The sequence below is a fragment of the Gastrolobium bilobum genome, unplaced genomic scaffold (assembly GCF_033153095.1).
Source record: "Gastrolobium bilobum isolate Gb01-03AN ecotype WA unplaced genomic scaffold, APGP_CSIRO_Gbil_v1 utg4375, whole genome shotgun sequence".
Lineage (NCBI taxonomy): Eukaryota > Viridiplantae > Streptophyta > Magnoliopsida > Fabales > Fabaceae > Gastrolobium > Gastrolobium bilobum.
In genome coordinates this window covers 306,263-322,952 of record NW_026897406.1, presented here as the reverse complement: position 1 = coordinate 322,952, position 16,690 = coordinate 306,263, and the positions used below count along the sequence as shown (strand labels likewise).

Genomic DNA, 16,690 nt, shown 5'->3' with positions numbered 1-16,690 from the left:
AAAAGCCAGGGTGAAATGGATAAATGATGGGGATAGAAACACCAAATTCTATTTAAAACAGCTACTCGAAGAAGTTCGAATAGGATTCTTGAGTTAAAAAATTCTGATGGGATTTGGGTGAAGGAAGCTAGACAACTTCATCAATTGGTAACAGATTTCTATAGCAACTTGTTTAGTGAGGAAGTCCTTAATCGAGATTGGGTGAAATCAAAGACTACTTGGCCCCTTCTGCACGATGATCTGCTATCTAATCTGACTCGTAATCTTTCGGATGACGAAATTTCAAAAGCTGTTTTTAGTATCAATGGGTCAAAAGCTCTAGGGGAAGATGGTTTTCCAGCTGCCTTTTTTCATAAGAATTGGAGTCTTATTAAGACTAATGTTATTAAGGATGTTAACATGATGTTTCAGAATCCCAATCTGATTCACCTTGTGAACTCGACTCTTCTGGTCCTCATTCCAAAAGTAAAGAGACCTGAAAGTGCTAAGCAGCTCAGACCAATCTCTTTGTGCAATGTCATTTATAAAATCCTCAGTAAAATTCTGGTTAACAGAATGAAGCCCCTAATGGAAGAGATGGTGTCTCCCTTCCAAGCTAGTTTTGTTCCTAAACGACATATCCAGGACAACATCATCATCACCCAAGAGCTGATCCATTCAATGCGTAGAATGAGAGGAAGAAAATGTTTCATGGCAATTAAAATCGACTTGGAAAAGGCTTATGATATGTTAAATTGGGAGTTTGTTCGTAAAATTTTGGATGAAATTCAAATCCCACACTGGTTCACAAATATTATAATGAATTGTATCAACTCTGATAAGGTCTCAGTGCTTTGGAATGGAGCCATTGCAGGTGATTTCCTTCCTTCAAGAGGAGTTCGTCAGGGTGATCCTTTATCTCCCTACATTTTTGTTCTAGCCATGGAAAAATTGTCTCATCTCATTCAAGATGCGGTTGACAATAAGAGATGGAAGCCAATCTCCGTGGGATCAAAAGGTCCTAAGATAGCCCATCTGATGTTTGCTGATGATTTGATGTTGTTTGCAGAAGCTTCTCTAGATCAAATCAAAGTTATAGTGGATTGCTTGGAGACTTTTAGTTCAATGTCTGGCCTAAAGGTTAGTATTCCGAAATCTAGTATTTTTTTCTCGAAAAATACAGATGCTCACATTGCAGATGATATCACAAATGTGTGTGGCTTCAAGCAAACTCACAATATAGGGAGATATCTTGGGTCAATGATGAAACATGGTCGAGTAACCAAAGACCATTATGCTGATGTTGTTGCAAGAATTAGGCACAAGTTATCTGGTTGGAGTAACCAGGTCTTATCTTTTGCCGGTCGAATTACACTTTCCAACTCCGTTATTTCAGCAACTCCTATATTTCAAATGCAACACAGTCTGCTTCCTGTAGCCATTTGTGATGAAATAGAGAAGTTGCAGCGTGCCTTTATTTGGGGTGATAAAAATGGTCAACGGAGATCTCATCTGGTTGCATGGGATAATATTTGCAAGCCTAAGAGCATGGGTGGCTTAGGGGTGATTAACTTTCGTGTCCAAAATATGGCTTTCTTTCACAAGCTTGCATGGACGATACTTACTTCGCCCGATTCGTTGTGGGTTCGAGTTGTAACAAGTAAATATAAGAGAGGTTTGGATCTTCGGAGGGAAGTAAATCATAAAGCATATGACTCATACTTCTGGAAAAATCTGTGTAGTGTTTGGCCATCTTTTCTTCAAGCAATGCAATGGGAGATTGGAGACGGTAATGATGCATTATTTTGGACAGACAATTGGTTGGGTTTAACTGAGTGTCTTGCCTCTCTGGCTACTCGTACTCCAACTGGTTTGGAGTTGAATCTCCCTGTTAGTGCCTTTGTGAACAACAATTCTGGTCAATGGAACTTTCCCTATATTCGTCAATATCTCAATGATCAAGCTGTTGCAAGGATCCAAGCTGCTCTCATTCCTAGCGCATCGGATGGAAATGACCGCATTATTTGGAGAAATCAAAAGGTTGGCTGCTCTTTAGTTAAAACCGCGTATTATAACATGCTTGGTTTCCCTCTCATGCCGTTGAAAAATTCTTGGACTACCATATGGAAATGGCATGGGCCTCAACGTGTTAAATCTTGTATGTGGATCATAATGCATGGCCGCCTTCTTACTAAAGACCGCACATCTAGATGGAGTGGGGAATCTGGTCATTGTAAAATATGTCCTGGTGAGTTGGAAACAAACCTCCATGTTCTAAGAGATTGTAAGCATGCTAGAAGTGTTTGGAATTCTCTGGTTTCAGCTAATCGGCAAAGCTTATTCTACAGCTTGGATCTTAGAGATTGGGTTGAAAATAATATCTCAAAAGCTTGGAATCAAAGTAATTCAGATGATTGGCGTGATGTCTTTTTTATCTCTTGTTGGTTCATTTGGGGATGGAGGAACAAAAGTGTCCATGATACTAACTTCAAGCATCCAACCCATGGAACGCACATAATTGCTATGTATATAGAGGAAGTTCGTAACTGCATGGGTAGGAAGGCTATGGTTACTACTAGCATTCATCCAACTCGTATGAGTTTATGGAAACCTCCAAGGTTAAATTGGGTGAAGATTAATATTGATGGGGCAGTTAAAAGGAATACTGAGGTGGCTGCTTGTGGTGGGATTATCAGATCTGATGATGGCTCTTGGTTGGGAGGCTTTGAGTATCATATTGGTGCTTGCACTCCTTTAATGGCGGAGCTTTGGGGAACTCTAAAAGGTCTGGAATTGGTTTGGCAACTGGGATTTAAGAAGGTGGAACTAGAAGGAGATGCTTCTGAAGTATTCTCTTTGCTTGCTGATTGCAATGCAGCTTGTCAGCCTCGTATAGTGGCTAAGATACAAGCACTCATCGGTCAGGATTGGGAGGTAACGCTTTCTCATATTCCAAGAGAAGCTAATTCCTGTGCTGATTGGTTAGCCAAGTCTGCTCTTCACAAAGATACTGGATTCTAGAGTCATAGAGTTATGCCGTTTCACCTTGCTCAGTTATTTGATCACGATCTTCAGGGAATCTCCTCTTGTAGGGATATAGACCCTGGATAGTTATTTTTTGTTTCTGGTTGTTAGTTTGTTTTTGTTTGGGGCTTCGCCCCTTAATGTTATCAAAAAAAAAAAAAAAAATATGACAGTTGATAGTCAATAATAATATTACTGTTTCTATGTAATTCCTCGAGATGGAATATAAATATAGATTACAGCATCTTAATTATCTATAAGATTTTGAACGGAAATAGAAACAAATGAGAAAGTACTAGTTACTCAAGTCATGGAATATTATTATGCAAATATTTTATGTAAAGTTTTATCTCACTTTTATATATATATATAGGCAAAATGATTTGTAATGTAACTGCATATAAGCATTGGTGCAGTCACCTAAAAACTACGTCGTTTTTTGTGGAATAAAAGAATTTCGCGTTCAAAATTAATTGTAGCAAATAAAAATATTACATTTATTTATACATTTGTATGGTTATGATTCTCCATATTTAATACTTTATATTTATTTCTACCTTTGTATGGTTATTATTCTCAGAATTTAATACTTTCACATTATAAAACGACATAGTTTTATATTACTGCACAAATCCTTAAGAAACGGTGTTTATTTAATCTCCAAAAAAAAAAAACAGTGTTTATTTGCTTATTCAATGGGTGTTGGAGCGGGCTTTTTCAAGGCCTGGATATAAAGTTGAGACCCGGCCCAGATATGGGAACGGGTAATAAACGAAGCGGGTCGGAACCCAAGGAGACGTCGAAGCAGAGTCCAGAACGCAGGATTGTGTTCCGTACGATCTAAGAAGTTGAAGGGAAGGGATCGCAGCCACAGTCACTCCATTCCTCGAAATTAATTTTGCGGTAAATTCACTTCCTACTCTCTCTCTCTCACTCTCTCTTTTTCCCTTTCACCTGTGGAATTTGTTTCACCCCTGTGTAAACAGGGTTACGACTTGGGTTTTGACGACTAAATTTTTGTTTTTAAAATTATTGATTGGAAGGATGTAGAAATTTGAAATGTGTCCGTTTTTATTTGAATTATTGATGCTGATTTGCGAGCTGCAGTTTTGGTGCTTTTGTTCGGATTTTCAGGTGAGGAACGTCCTGTGTCGTTTAGGGTTAAAATGGGGTTTAAGAGGGTGCACTGATGTCATTGTTCTTGCTGGTGATTCGTCAGCTCGCAGAATTCGAGGCTATGGTATTTGACTTTCTCTCTCTATTTTTCCCCCCAACTTTATTTGTGGATACTATATTTTTTTTATTTGTTTTTAACGTGAGTGGTGAAAAGGATCTGAAATTTTCTTAATTCAAGAGCTTACGATGTTTTGTTTTCCATTCTCTTTCCATGTGATTGTAAACAGATTCAGATAGATAGCTCAGATTTGTTCTATTTTGTATGTTAATTTCTCCTACATTTTCAGAAGCACCAGTACTTCATATTGTACTTAACTACTGATGGCTAGCATTTGGATTCTTAATTTCTAGAGTAGAAATGCTGTGGCAGGAGATGAATTTACCATGCAAGGTCCTTTTTTTTTTTTTTTTTACATATTATTATGTTACTCAACAAAATTATAAAGGGAAGTATGGTGTTGTATTTGGAGTCAACTTTAGTCATTTTGCTGGAAGTATTACTGTATATGGACTGATTGTAGACAATGTTATGCACACTGCATGGAAGTACAGTAACTCCGGTATACATTCATACATAGAAATGATGAATTTATAAAATACATTCATCCATTGGCAGTGGCATTCTAATGATTTTTGTTTGTGAAATTTTGTGTGAAGGCGGCATCGAAGAAGGTGATGACAAGAGAAGAATGGGAGAAGAAGCTTAATGATGTGAGGATTAGAAAAGAAGACATGAATAAATTGGTAATGAATTTCCTTGTCACTGAGGGTTATGTTGAAGCTGCAGAGAAATTCCGAATGGAGTCTGGAACTGAACGTATCCTTTTTTGATTTCTGTCTTTCCTTTTTTTGTTTGGCATGAGATCATCTTCATTATCAAGCTATGATTGTCCTTATTGATATACAGCAGACATAGATCTTGCAACAATCACTGATCGCATGGCTGTTAAGAAGGCAGTACAAAGTGGTAATGTTGAGGATGCAATCGAAAAAGTGAATGATTTAAATCCCGAGGTAAGCTTCCCACTTTTTTTTAGTATTTTATAAAATTCAATTCTATGTATGAATGTATCTCAGACTCCTTTTATTTTTAATGTACTATGCACATAATGGATGCATTATTCATGAATGTGGTCCATGTATTTATTGATTTACGGGCTAGATAATTAGACATCCACTTTTCTAAGGCATTGATACATGTAGTGATATTACAATGTTGTCCCCATGTTGACAAGGAAACAGAGCACTTGTCTTGTACACTAAATGCGTATGTTTTGCTTCTTTTTGGGGAATTTTTTTTTTCCTTTGGGGTGGGGGGGTGTTTGATGCAGAATCCAAATAGAGTGGTGATGCAGCCTCTTTTATTTGGTTATCTTGCTGTGTCTTACCCAACTATCCTCACTTGCTTAACACCACATGACCAACATAAGTATATCACCGACAAAGGCAATATGACTTGCATATAAATTGTGCGGTTATGTTCGAGTTATTTCTTACTACTAAGTTTTTTCATTTTATTTCATACATTTGTTTCTTGCTGATAGTTTCCTTTTTTTTGTCTTCGCTACCTTTTTTACCTCATTCTTAAAACCATTATGAGCACCAAATACAAAACATTTTTGCACTCATCATAGCATTAATTCATCCCCTTCGTATTCATCTATTTTATAAACTTAATATTCATTTAATAATACTGTCTACAGATACTGGACACAAATCCCCAATTATTTTTCCATCTTCAACAGCAACGGCTGATAGAACTAATCCGAAATGGAAAAGTAGAAGAAGCTTTAGAGTTTGCGCAGGAGGAGCTTGCACCAAGGGGAGAGGAAAATGTAAATCTCATCTAATGAATTTTTTCATCTCTCCTTTTCATATAATATCCTTATTAGCGAAGTATTCTTGGCCTTTTTATTAATATGTTAATTGATTCCACCATTAATTTACTTTGACTGCCTGTAGTTAGGAAAAATACAAAATGGGAAAATAAATTGTTATTGTGGAAAAATTTATGTAATTGGTTGCACGGACTTGTTGTTAACACTTGCCCGAAATTTGGATTCCAGCAAAGCTTTTTAGAAGAGTTGGAGAGGACTGTTGCACTGCTTGCCTTTGAAGATGTCTCTAACTGTCCTGTTGGAGAGCTTCTTGACATATCACAGCGTCTAAAGACAGCAAGCGAGGTGAATGCGGCCATACTCACAAGCCAAAGTCATGAAAAAGGTTTGTGTTTGCTACAGAAATATGTTTCTTAGGATATATAACTTGGGTAAGCTGACTCTGGTTTTAAATCTTGTTTGTCATATTTAAGTACCAAAGGAATGTGTGTAATTTATATGTATTCCTATAAGTTTTTTCTTGATTGAGATATAAGGTTTATTGAATAGCAACTGTTGTATTGTAAAATTTGGGAACATAACAGAAGCTTTGCCAGATTCACCCCAATAACACGAGGGTTTTGAAGTATATTATGTTTAAGGATGACAACAAATGCTAAGGTGAAGAATTGGGTTCAAGGTATTGTATGTATGCATGTTTGATTGTGTGGCTGGTCTTTTTTTTCTTTTCTTTAGGTTATAATTGTGCACTTTTGCCCACTGGTCTCTCTTTGCACTTGTTTGTATTTGTTTTACGTTCCAATGTTCCATGAAGATAGTTTGTTGTTTCGAAACTGTTACAAAACTTCAACTTACTCAGCTATATTTTTCATCGTATGAATAATTTGATAATGCCTCCAGAATCTGGTAACATTGTTTGGATTTTTTGCATCAGACCCAAAACTTCCAAGCTTGTTGAAGATGCTGATATGGACCCAAAACCAGCTGGGTGAGAAAGCTGCTTATCCTCGCATAAATGATCTGTCCACAGCTATATTAGAAGATCCTGCTGTTTGAACACTTGTGGACGTTTCAGTGTCCAATTTGTAGCTTTTAGGTTCTAGATGAAGATATTGTGGTCATTGGCATTAAAAATTGTGTGTACTTTAACGGAAAGATATTTGTTAAATTTGGTGTCCCTTTTATTTTATCCTATATAGCTGCTGAAGTGGTTTTATACCGTTGTACAACAAGATTGTTAATACAGTCATCGATTCTTTTCTGAAGTTACAATTGTTAAGGTATTCTGTTGCGTATTTATGGCGGACCGTTACAACTATCTTCACTTCGATGCTCTGCCTCATTAATGAAAGACACATTTTTCTGACAAAAGGTGAAGAAAACGCGTGCCTGCTTTCTCCAGAGACCAATTTAACATGCATTACGATTCGTTGAAACTGGACTAGATACAGTTTGAAAATCTAATAATTGTTTTTTTATAATTTCAATGACATTTATAATTACGTTTTATGATAACATGACATAATTTTAATCAACCGAGAACCCAATTTCATTTCACCAACTGTTACTATGTAGAATCGTTGTTTAGCTGAGGACACAAGTGAAGAATGTAAAGCAATGAGTGTTGTAGTAGCTCATGACACAAGTCAAGGATGTACAGTACACTAACACAAGGGATTAGAACAAGATCCTCGAAACATAAAAGAACATAAAAATACCAAACATGAGAAAATGACCTCAATTAAGAAAGCAAGGGGGTCACTTGGTTTTGACCAAAAAGACATAAACCCAGGTTGTGTTGTTGATGTCTGTGAGCTCCTGGAGTCGTGCATCTCCCATGAATTTCCTTGCCGCATCCCTGAGATGGCAACATCCATCATCAAAGTTGAGTGCATAACTTGAAGGATCATATTGGAACTTGAGGTGCTGCTTATTGCCCCCATTCTTCAACGCTTTCTTAACAGCAGCCCGCATTCTCCAAAACAAGCTCCTGCAACGCTTCTTGCCGTAAGCATTCACCCATTCCAAGTTCCCCAGCAAACCCATTTCAAAAAATAGAAGCTTGAAGCTATTTCCTCAAAACACAACAAGGTGGAACGGTGGATATTTATACTAAAAATGGAAGAGAGAGAGAGAGAGAGTAGCTAGCAATAGCATCGTCTTTTCATAACTTTCTTTGTGATAGTAAAGTCAGGGACAGAGACAATAGTTTTGCTTGTATTGTATCTGTTTATCTAGCATGGGTTGGGTTGGAGTGGAAAAGCTTGAAAAGGTTAAACCTTTTGGTGATGGGGTTGGAGAAGAAGAATCACTGGAATGGTAAACAAAAGGCAGAACGTAATCTTTTTGGTCTTTCAAAGAAGCTGCGCAGACTCGGGTGCACAATGTACACAGTTATCTATAGGAGTCTCGTTGGGATGCTAAAATTCCATCTTCTATAGATTATAGAGAGAGAGAGAGAGAGAGAGAGTGCGTGAGGTTGCTGTGGGCAGAGAGCCTCAAAGTCTAACAAGGTCGTTTCTCTATCAGAATTCAGAATGTTGTTGTAGCAGTGCAGTATAACGAATTTGAGTATAATGAAAGCCACCCTCTCTCTCCTCCGATTTTTTCTTAACTAAACCATTCTCTCTCACCTTCCCTTTTCGCTGAATTGCTTGATTCTAGGGGATCACATTATCTTTCTTTCGTTACTGCTATTGTTCGATAAACTCAATTTTTAAACGTTCATAATGTCAATCAGAACTGGAGTTTTTTACTTAAAAATCATGTTGCCCAAATATTTTTGCCTCTACCAAGCTCTTATATCATGTTTTCATTTATAAGCATAATTAGCCATTTAAATTTATTAACCTTAATAATATCTTTTCATTAAAATCATGCATAAATAAGCAATAACTAGAATTTAAGAACCATAGAAAATAAAATTAAAAAAATATCTTTTCATCTGCCCACAAACTATACAATCAAATTGTACCAAAAAATAAATAAATATATACAATAAATTGCAAAACTGCCACAGGCAGTCACAATCAACAAAATACAAATCAGCATTAACATTACCCGTGCCGTGTAGTTTGTGTTGGAATGGTTGGTAAGCTGTCTATGATTTTTCCTTTTATTTATTTTTATTGGAAAGATTCACACAAGTGTATTTTTTAAAAAAAATTATAAATATTTAAAAATAAGATCAATACAAGTAATTCTATATTTTTTATTTTTGTATAATATTTTTGGTAAAATATCAAATTATTTGTCTTTATAAAGATAACATAAGAAGATATTACACATCAGCCACAAAAAGTTATAAAATTATGAATATATTTCTAAAACAAACATTTTTTATATTGAAATTAAAGTTGAAATATTAAAGTCTAATAATGGTATTCATATTTAAAATAAAACATAAAAACACCTGTATACCCCTCGTCTTATTAGGGTTATTGCTATTTGAAAAACATTCGAGGGTTGAGATATTGAAAATTTACTTCCTTCAACTGAATATAAAATAAAGGCAAAAATAAATTTAGTTTGATTCCATTTGATGGTCAAGCTGTCTTAAAACAATTAAGTGTCACTTATATTATTCATTAAAAAAGGTAGAGTAACTGAGTTGGTTAGACTTTAGAGCATGTGGCTGTTTTATCACAAGGTCTAAGCTTCCAACCCATAAATGCGAAAATCAGATTATAAAGGAGTATTTAACTTTCCTTTATTACAATAATTATATTGAAGTTTTATCTTTAAGTCTTTTGTTATTCAAACTTCAAAGTTTGCCTTCTATTGAAATGTATAGCTATAAAAGTAACATAACGATCTGTTACATTTACATATTACTTAAATAAATGTTTTATTAAAATTATAATGCCTTTATAAGTTAAAACAAAAATTCAAGAAAAAATAATTTAAAAAAGAATCAATTTAAAAAATACAAGGCATTCATAAATATTTACATGTAAAAAAATAATAGATAGCGGATTCTTTTAAACTAAACGTATGATTACATGAAAAAAGTATAAAATTAAATAAAAATTATAAAAGACATATACATAATTAATTCAAGTAAAATAAAATAAAAATCTCTAGATCGCTTGCGATAATATTAAACTGATTCATTAGTTTAGTTTGATATAAGATACATGCAAATTATATATCAATCGATCATATCCAGCAGAGTGTAACGTTTACATTTATCAAATTATATATCCATTTATTTCTTATTGTATTAAAAAAATCGGTACAAAAAAAGCGATACCACATGTCAGTCATATGAGAGACTTTTTTTTTCTTTAATCTCACTCTTATTTAATATATTTATATTATTTATTTATTTTAATTATAATTTTAAAACTCATAATTCAATTAAATTTCACCCAAAATCATTTTAATTTATTTCAAATAATAAAATATCTGTGTGTTTTTTTAACAATAATATAGGGATTATCCTCACTCATCATAATTTAAATAAAGTAATTCAAATCTCAATTATTTTCATATAAGTATTGTTTATTCTCTATTAGTTTTATTATAACTATGAATGGAGATTTCGAATAAAAAATTATAATTTTTTATTTAGCTTAAATAATAAAATATTTCTTTGAGTCTAATTTTTGTACTTGAACATATTAACTCGAATTTAAACTATTATTGATTTTTTTCATTTCTTTTAATATAATTCTGTCAAATACATTGACTTTTATAATTTAAAATTCAAATGTTATATTACAGTGGAGTAGAGGTGGCAAAACGAGACTTCGGTTTGACGGGTGAGTCAAGTTTATCAACCCGCCAACCGAGCTAATCTGTCAACTTGCATAATTCTTTTTATTTATTTATTTTTAATTTTACGTTCAAAACGGGTGCCCGACGGGCCAGCCCACCTCGCCCGCAACATATGGAGGGCGGAACGAGTTTTTTAATCCACTTTTAAAAACGGGGCGAGATGGGTTGAATCATTTTTTGACGAGTTGATGATGGAGCGAGACGAGCCAGGGCAGGTTGCCTGCTTAACCACCCCTAGAGTGATAGTATGCCAAAAATGAAAATTTCTATATTTCTTATACATCTTTAATGTTCATATAAAGAAAAAATATCTTTGATATAACCATAAAAGAATTAAAATTTATATTTTATTTACAAATTATATTAATATTTACAAAGATATTAATTTAGTGATATAATCACAAAGTATAAATATTTATTTCTTCAGGCCTATCTCTCACAAAATTGACAGGTACTGTGACGGTATTATTTAGGGTAACAAATACCTGACTTCTAAGACAATTATTTTTATAATGACTCAAATTTTCTACAGTGATTATTATTTTAATTCATTATTTACATACATTTATCTTGGAAGTTAGTCACGGCGGAAACAAATGACTCTCCCATCATTGTCTATTTCCCATAGAAACACAACTACACACGGGTTAAATCAGCTTCCATAGAGTGGGTCTCTCTACTAAACAAGAGAAATAATGCACCAATATACTTTTGAAAGGGACATGTGTAAGGAGTAAAAATTATCAATTGGGCAATGAAACTCTAGGGTGATCAATCAAATCAAGCTTGCCTTTTTGCTCCTAACTGCTTTGTCTCCCAAACAAGCCAAGCCAGAAACCATGTGGGTTTCTCTGATTACCTTCTGCACCACATCTGATTCTCTAGCTTTTTGTCTTCTTCTCTAAAGTCTTTTTGACTTTTGCTTTATTAACATATCCTGATTCAATTCCCTCTTGTCTTATTCTACATTACTTATCCTTGTGTCCCTGCTCATGCTCACTGCCTACTGCCACCACAGTTCTTAAGAACCCTTATGGTGGTGGGGATACCCTTTTAGATGACTTGTCATTCTAGCCAACAGAGCAACTCTTGGCACTCCATGCAATGTCCTTATCTCTTATAACCCAAATGTGGGAAATTTTTGATTTTTATAAACTTGGAGATTTAAATCCATCCCTCTAAGTCTGACTTTACCACTTTGTATGGTCCTCCAAATGTGTCCCATCATTTTGTACCGTTCTATGATATCACAGGCTGCAAACTGAGAAAAAGTGTTAGTGTTCACATTGAATACACATGCAGCACCATTTAGATACATTCATAAAATAGCAAGGCATTCTTAAATTATTGTCAACTCAGTAATTCCCATTATGCTTCCCTTCCCATCCCTATCAGTCATAGCTGGACTTTTATGTAAGGTTTGATTCCCCGGTTTCAGAACAAGCAATTAGTCATCATCTTGCAATTGTGGAGCAAGTTCCCAAAAATTGAACAAATGAGGGGTTTCCTCCATATGATATTTACAATACAAAGTAGGTATGGTTGCTTTCCTTATTGCCTCTTTTGGTCAAATAGTTAATTTCAGAGTGCAGCTATATAGTTACAATCACTATGCCTCTCTGTCATGTCATCATAGTCCAATTGATGCTTTCACCAATGGGCCCCTGGGCTTGAAAATTGAGAGTACAAGCCAAAACCCAATAAACCATTACGAGTTACCCAAAATTTACAGAACTGGTAAATGTGAATCACAGAACATTGCAAATTTGCAATGCTTTATCAGCAACCAAAAAGTAAAAAAAAGGAATATTGCCATGCATAGTTATAAATGTCAAACGAGCGAGTCATGTGGGCAAGGCGTGTTATAGCTGTAATGGGTAGCACATGTTGGAGAGTAGTGCTAGTAATGGCCTAATGGGAAGTCTATTTTTTTTCATGCTTAAAGTTGCATGCTTTATTTTGTTTAGTTTACTACTAAGCACATGCTATGGCTATGGCTCGTTTGTTGCCGCTCTCATTAAAAAATCTCAATCATGGTACGCCAAATCTTCAAAGGTGAAAAGAAGATAAAGATGCGAGATTGCAAAAGCATGCAATATTATTAAACCAAAAGTATAACATCGAAAAAACAAAAGGACCTTTTTTTGGTAAGCACACCTATGCCTATAGCCGAACTAGTGTTTGCTTAATGAGAAAAAAGCGTCAAAGATCCCCACATTTCATATATATGCAGTACTTCACTAGTATCTCATTTTGATTTGCTTCCAAGCTACTATCTTTTCGTATGCTTTCTCATCTCTCTCTCTCTCTTTTGTTTCTTTGTGTTTGTTACTTTGCCTACAAGATACTATTATTTCTTATTTGTTTTCCTTCTTTATTTTTTTGGGTTGAACAAGATACCACGTGTCAGTATCCTGATGACGTTCAAGGGTTCAACACAAACAAACAAGCAGAGTCTAAAGCTATAAGCAATTCCTATCATCTTTTTTATTCAAATTACTCATTACAGATACCCCAGCACTGTTGGAAAAATCAAATTGATGTGTTAGTTCGATAGAATAAATGAAGTAGGATCTAATTGAAATTTCACAACGCTGTATAGCTAGATTTTCCCAAGTCTCTTCCACTCACCCTCTCACCTCTCATTGCCGTGCTGCCAAAAGTGGAAACACAATCTATACAAATTCGTAGTCCTATTAACCTAAAAATCCACGTCAAAAAGAGAGAGAGATTAATCTAATAACATTTTGTCCAAATCCTTTGTTTTTTACCTACTCAACCTTGGAAAAACCGCAAAATAATCATCTTTGTTTCGTTTTCTAACAAAAGAAGGACATAACAATGAACAATAACCACCAAATGTTTGAAATGTTATCACAAGAAAATCCTTTGATTTCAGAGCCATGTCTTCTTCCTTGTCGATGCACACAAGCAACTCTTTTTTGTTTTCTCCGTCACCTTTCTCTATATCTCTAACTCCCCTTTATATTATTTACCTTTCCCACTTTAAATTGACACAAAACTTAGCAATCTATTAGTGAAAAATATCACCAAAAGTTTCATAATCTCCCAAAGACTCCAATGGGTTCGCTTCCTTCGCCGCCACGACCAACGGCCCCACCATCACCATCCCCAGAAAATTTTCTTTCCAATTATGTTGTGGTAGCTGTTTTTTGTCCTAGAGAACCAACCCCAAATGTGAGTCTTCCCAATTCAATTGAGCTCTATTACCCATCCATCAACACATGGACCTATGTTGGTTCAATTCCTGGCCTAATTGATGACCAAGTCTTGAAGGGGTTTGCTATGGTGTCCCTAGGAGACTCTATTTATATAATTGGTGGCCAAATTTGTCACAAAGAAAAGGTTCATGTTTCTGATGAATCTGCTGAATTCGTTGACGTGGGTATACAAGTTGTACCAACAGTTCTCCGTTACAACATAAGAACAAACCAATGGTTCAACTGTGCCCCACTAGGTGTGGCAAGGTATGATTTTGCCTGCACCGTTTGTGACAACAAAATCTACGTGGCAGGAGGGAAGTCCACGCTGGCAAGCGCCAGAGGGATCTCATCGGCTGAGTTGTACGATCCTGGTCTTGACACGTGGACTCATTTGCCTAATTTGCACATTTTGAGGTATAAATGTATAGGTGTGACATGGCAAGGAAAAGTTTATGTGGTGGGAGGTTTTGCTGAGAGAGAAGACTCGGATAAAACAATGCCAAGCATAGTTGAACGTAGCTCAGCTGAGGTGTATGACACGCAAGCAAGAAAGTGGGACCTAATAACGGGTATGTGGCAATTGGATGTGCCACCTAATCAGATTGTGGCAGTGAATAGCACACTTTTTAGTTCAGGGGATTGCTTGAATGCATGGAAGGGACATATTGAGGCTTATGATGGCAAACTTTGGAATGAAGTTGATGGGTCGCGCAAGCGAAGCCTTTGCACGTGTGAGAATTGGCCTCCTAATCAAAGACTGTACTTAACTATGGCCCCAGTTGGAAATAGGTTATTTTTCTTGGCAGGTTACAGGATAGGTGGGGATGGAGAACTAGCAAGGACAATGTCTGTTGTTCATATATTTGACACATCAGCCACGAGTGATGCTTGGAGGAGCTTTGAGCCAATGGAATTGGAGGGTGAGAAAGAGCTTTGTACACATTCATGTGTTGTGCAACTCTAATAAGCTTAATTGAGAGAATAAAAAAATAGAAAAGAACATATATAATAGTGTATGTTTAACTTCTACGCGTTATAATCAGTGCATGACTTCTTGTCTAATTCACTATGCATTTGAAAGGCAGCTCTGTCTTTGGTTGGAATGTTGGATTGATCATTACAGATCAAATCCACATGACGCTGCCTGTTTTGCCACCAAATAAAGAAAGAAAATAAAAGAAAAGAAAAGAAAATCTATTATTGAAGTTTTTGTATATGTTCGATTATAATGTAATGTCTTAGATACTAATGAATTTGGCATTTAGATGTTTAGATAATCAATTCAGCTTTTTAAATTGGATTCGGTAACTTTTGAGTCCCTTAATTAATGGGTGATGATTATCACGTGTAATAATTATTCACTTGATTTACATTATCACCGTCTATTTGCTTTCGGGGGATGTTTCTCCCAGATTAGCAAAAACAGGTAACTTTCTTTCTAGCTTATGTGATTTTTGAATTTTGGGTTTGGCTCTTCTAAGACGAAGGGTGCACTTGAAAGGGGGGAAAATACAGCTTCGTAGAAATATTTATCCTTTCAATTTTTTTTAAGGAGTTGAACATGTCCAAAGTGGAAGGAATTGAAGTTGTTTCTGAGCTTCAAAAGAGCCTAAAGCTACCCCACTTAGCCGAGCTCAAGTTGCAATTATAGCTTGTAGGCAATACATCCCATTATCCAATAATCCATTTAGCACAAAAATGAGTTCTTTCTATAGAATCAGCATTTTGCATTTGAGATTAAATAAAATGTTTGTTTGCTTTATTGAAGGTACGTATAATCACAATTTAAACACTGTTTAAGGTGTGGTTAATGTGAATAGACTGACGTTGCTTAGTGAGCATGGGTGTCATTGTTAGACTAGTTCCACTAAAACATTGCCAAAAGGGGAAAGGTTCCAAATCCAATTATCTTAATGCATTCAACAAACACAACAATGATAGACAACCCCTTTAGAGGACAAGCCCAGAATATTGTCCATGGTCATTCACTGAGGTGGGCCATAGAAAAGCTTCGCGGGCCCCGGCAACTCTTCAGTGTAGGATCAAACGTGAACACTCCCCAAGCCTACTGGGAGACCCTCTACATGGATCACAGCTCTAACATTAAACCACAAGCCCAATTCCCTCCTTTCCTTTTCCTTAGCGGTCAACGATTCTAAAGCATTCACAACCATGAAAAGAAGAGAAAGCTGGTAGGAAAAGGGTCCATCATTCACGTGAGTCATGGGTTCAGTCTCTTGCACCAACTACCTTCACATACTGACCTTGACCCTGACCTTTACCCCTTCTGGTTTGGGCCCCACCCTCTGATTCTGAGTTTTCTGATCACCCTGTGTTGATTATGCAGCGATCTTCGCACGTGCCAGCTGAAGCATGCACGCGTTACTGTACAAATTTTTTTGGGTCAACTACTGTTCAATTATTTCTTACGGATTTTTTATTTTTTTTATATCACTCTTAATTATTTATTGGAAAAAAGTATATTCTTCTGATATTTCCGATGAATTTCAATATTTTAAGTCGGATATAACAATAATAAAAAATACGAAGTGAGTCAATAATTAAAATTTTATATTATTCTTCAAGATAAAATTAATAAAGATCGGCCCGAGAACTTTCCTATTCACTCAACTTTTATCATTGAGTGATTATCCAGTGTTCTCTCGAGTC

The 16,690-nt window shown here is 35.5% G+C and overlaps 2 protein-coding genes across 2 annotated transcripts; both read left to right on the top strand.

The window, feature by feature from the left end:
- Window positions 1-3,779: 3,779 nt before the first annotated feature.
- On the top strand, window positions 3,780-7,283 carry LOC133306699 (protein GID8 homolog). The gene is made up of 7 exons (XM_061507060.1): window positions 3,780-3,906; window positions 4,111-4,243; window positions 4,837-4,996; window positions 5,087-5,193; window positions 5,883-6,014; window positions 6,246-6,402; window positions 6,952-7,283. Exons 2-7 carry the CDS (start codon window positions 4,193-4,195, stop codon window positions 7,071-7,073), a joined length of 729 nt encoding a protein of 242 aa, XP_061363044.1. The 5' UTR covers window positions 3,780-3,906; window positions 4,111-4,192; the 3' UTR covers window positions 7,074-7,283.
- Window positions 7,284-13,877: 6,594 nt separating this feature from the next.
- Window positions 13,878-14,984, top strand: LOC133306691 (uncharacterized). The gene has a single exon (XM_061507048.1). It carries the CDS (start codon window positions 13,878-13,880, stop codon window positions 14,982-14,984), a length of 1,107 nt encoding a protein of 368 aa, XP_061363032.1.
- Window positions 14,985-16,690: the final 1,706 nt, after the last annotated feature.

What these genes read in the sequence shown, in the direction of transcription:
- LOC133306699 (XM_061507060.1), top strand. Translation starts at nt 4,193, where the DNA reads ATGTCATTGTTCTTGCTGGTGATTCGTCAGCTCGCAGAATTCGAGGCT. An exon ending in AATGGAGTCTGGAACTGAAC is followed by an intron (nt 4,997 to 5,086) that starts GTATCCTTTTTT and finishes ATTGATATACAG; the next exon opens with CAGACATAGATCTTGCAACA. An exon ending in CACCAAGGGGAGAGGAAAAT is followed by an intron (nt 6,015 to 6,245) that starts GTAAATCTCATC and finishes TTTGGATTCCAG; the next exon opens with CAAAGCTTTTTAGAAGAGTT.
- LOC133306691 (XM_061507048.1), top strand. Translation starts at nt 13,878, where the DNA reads ATGGGTTCGCTTCCTTCGCCGCCACGACCAACGGCCCCACCATCACCA.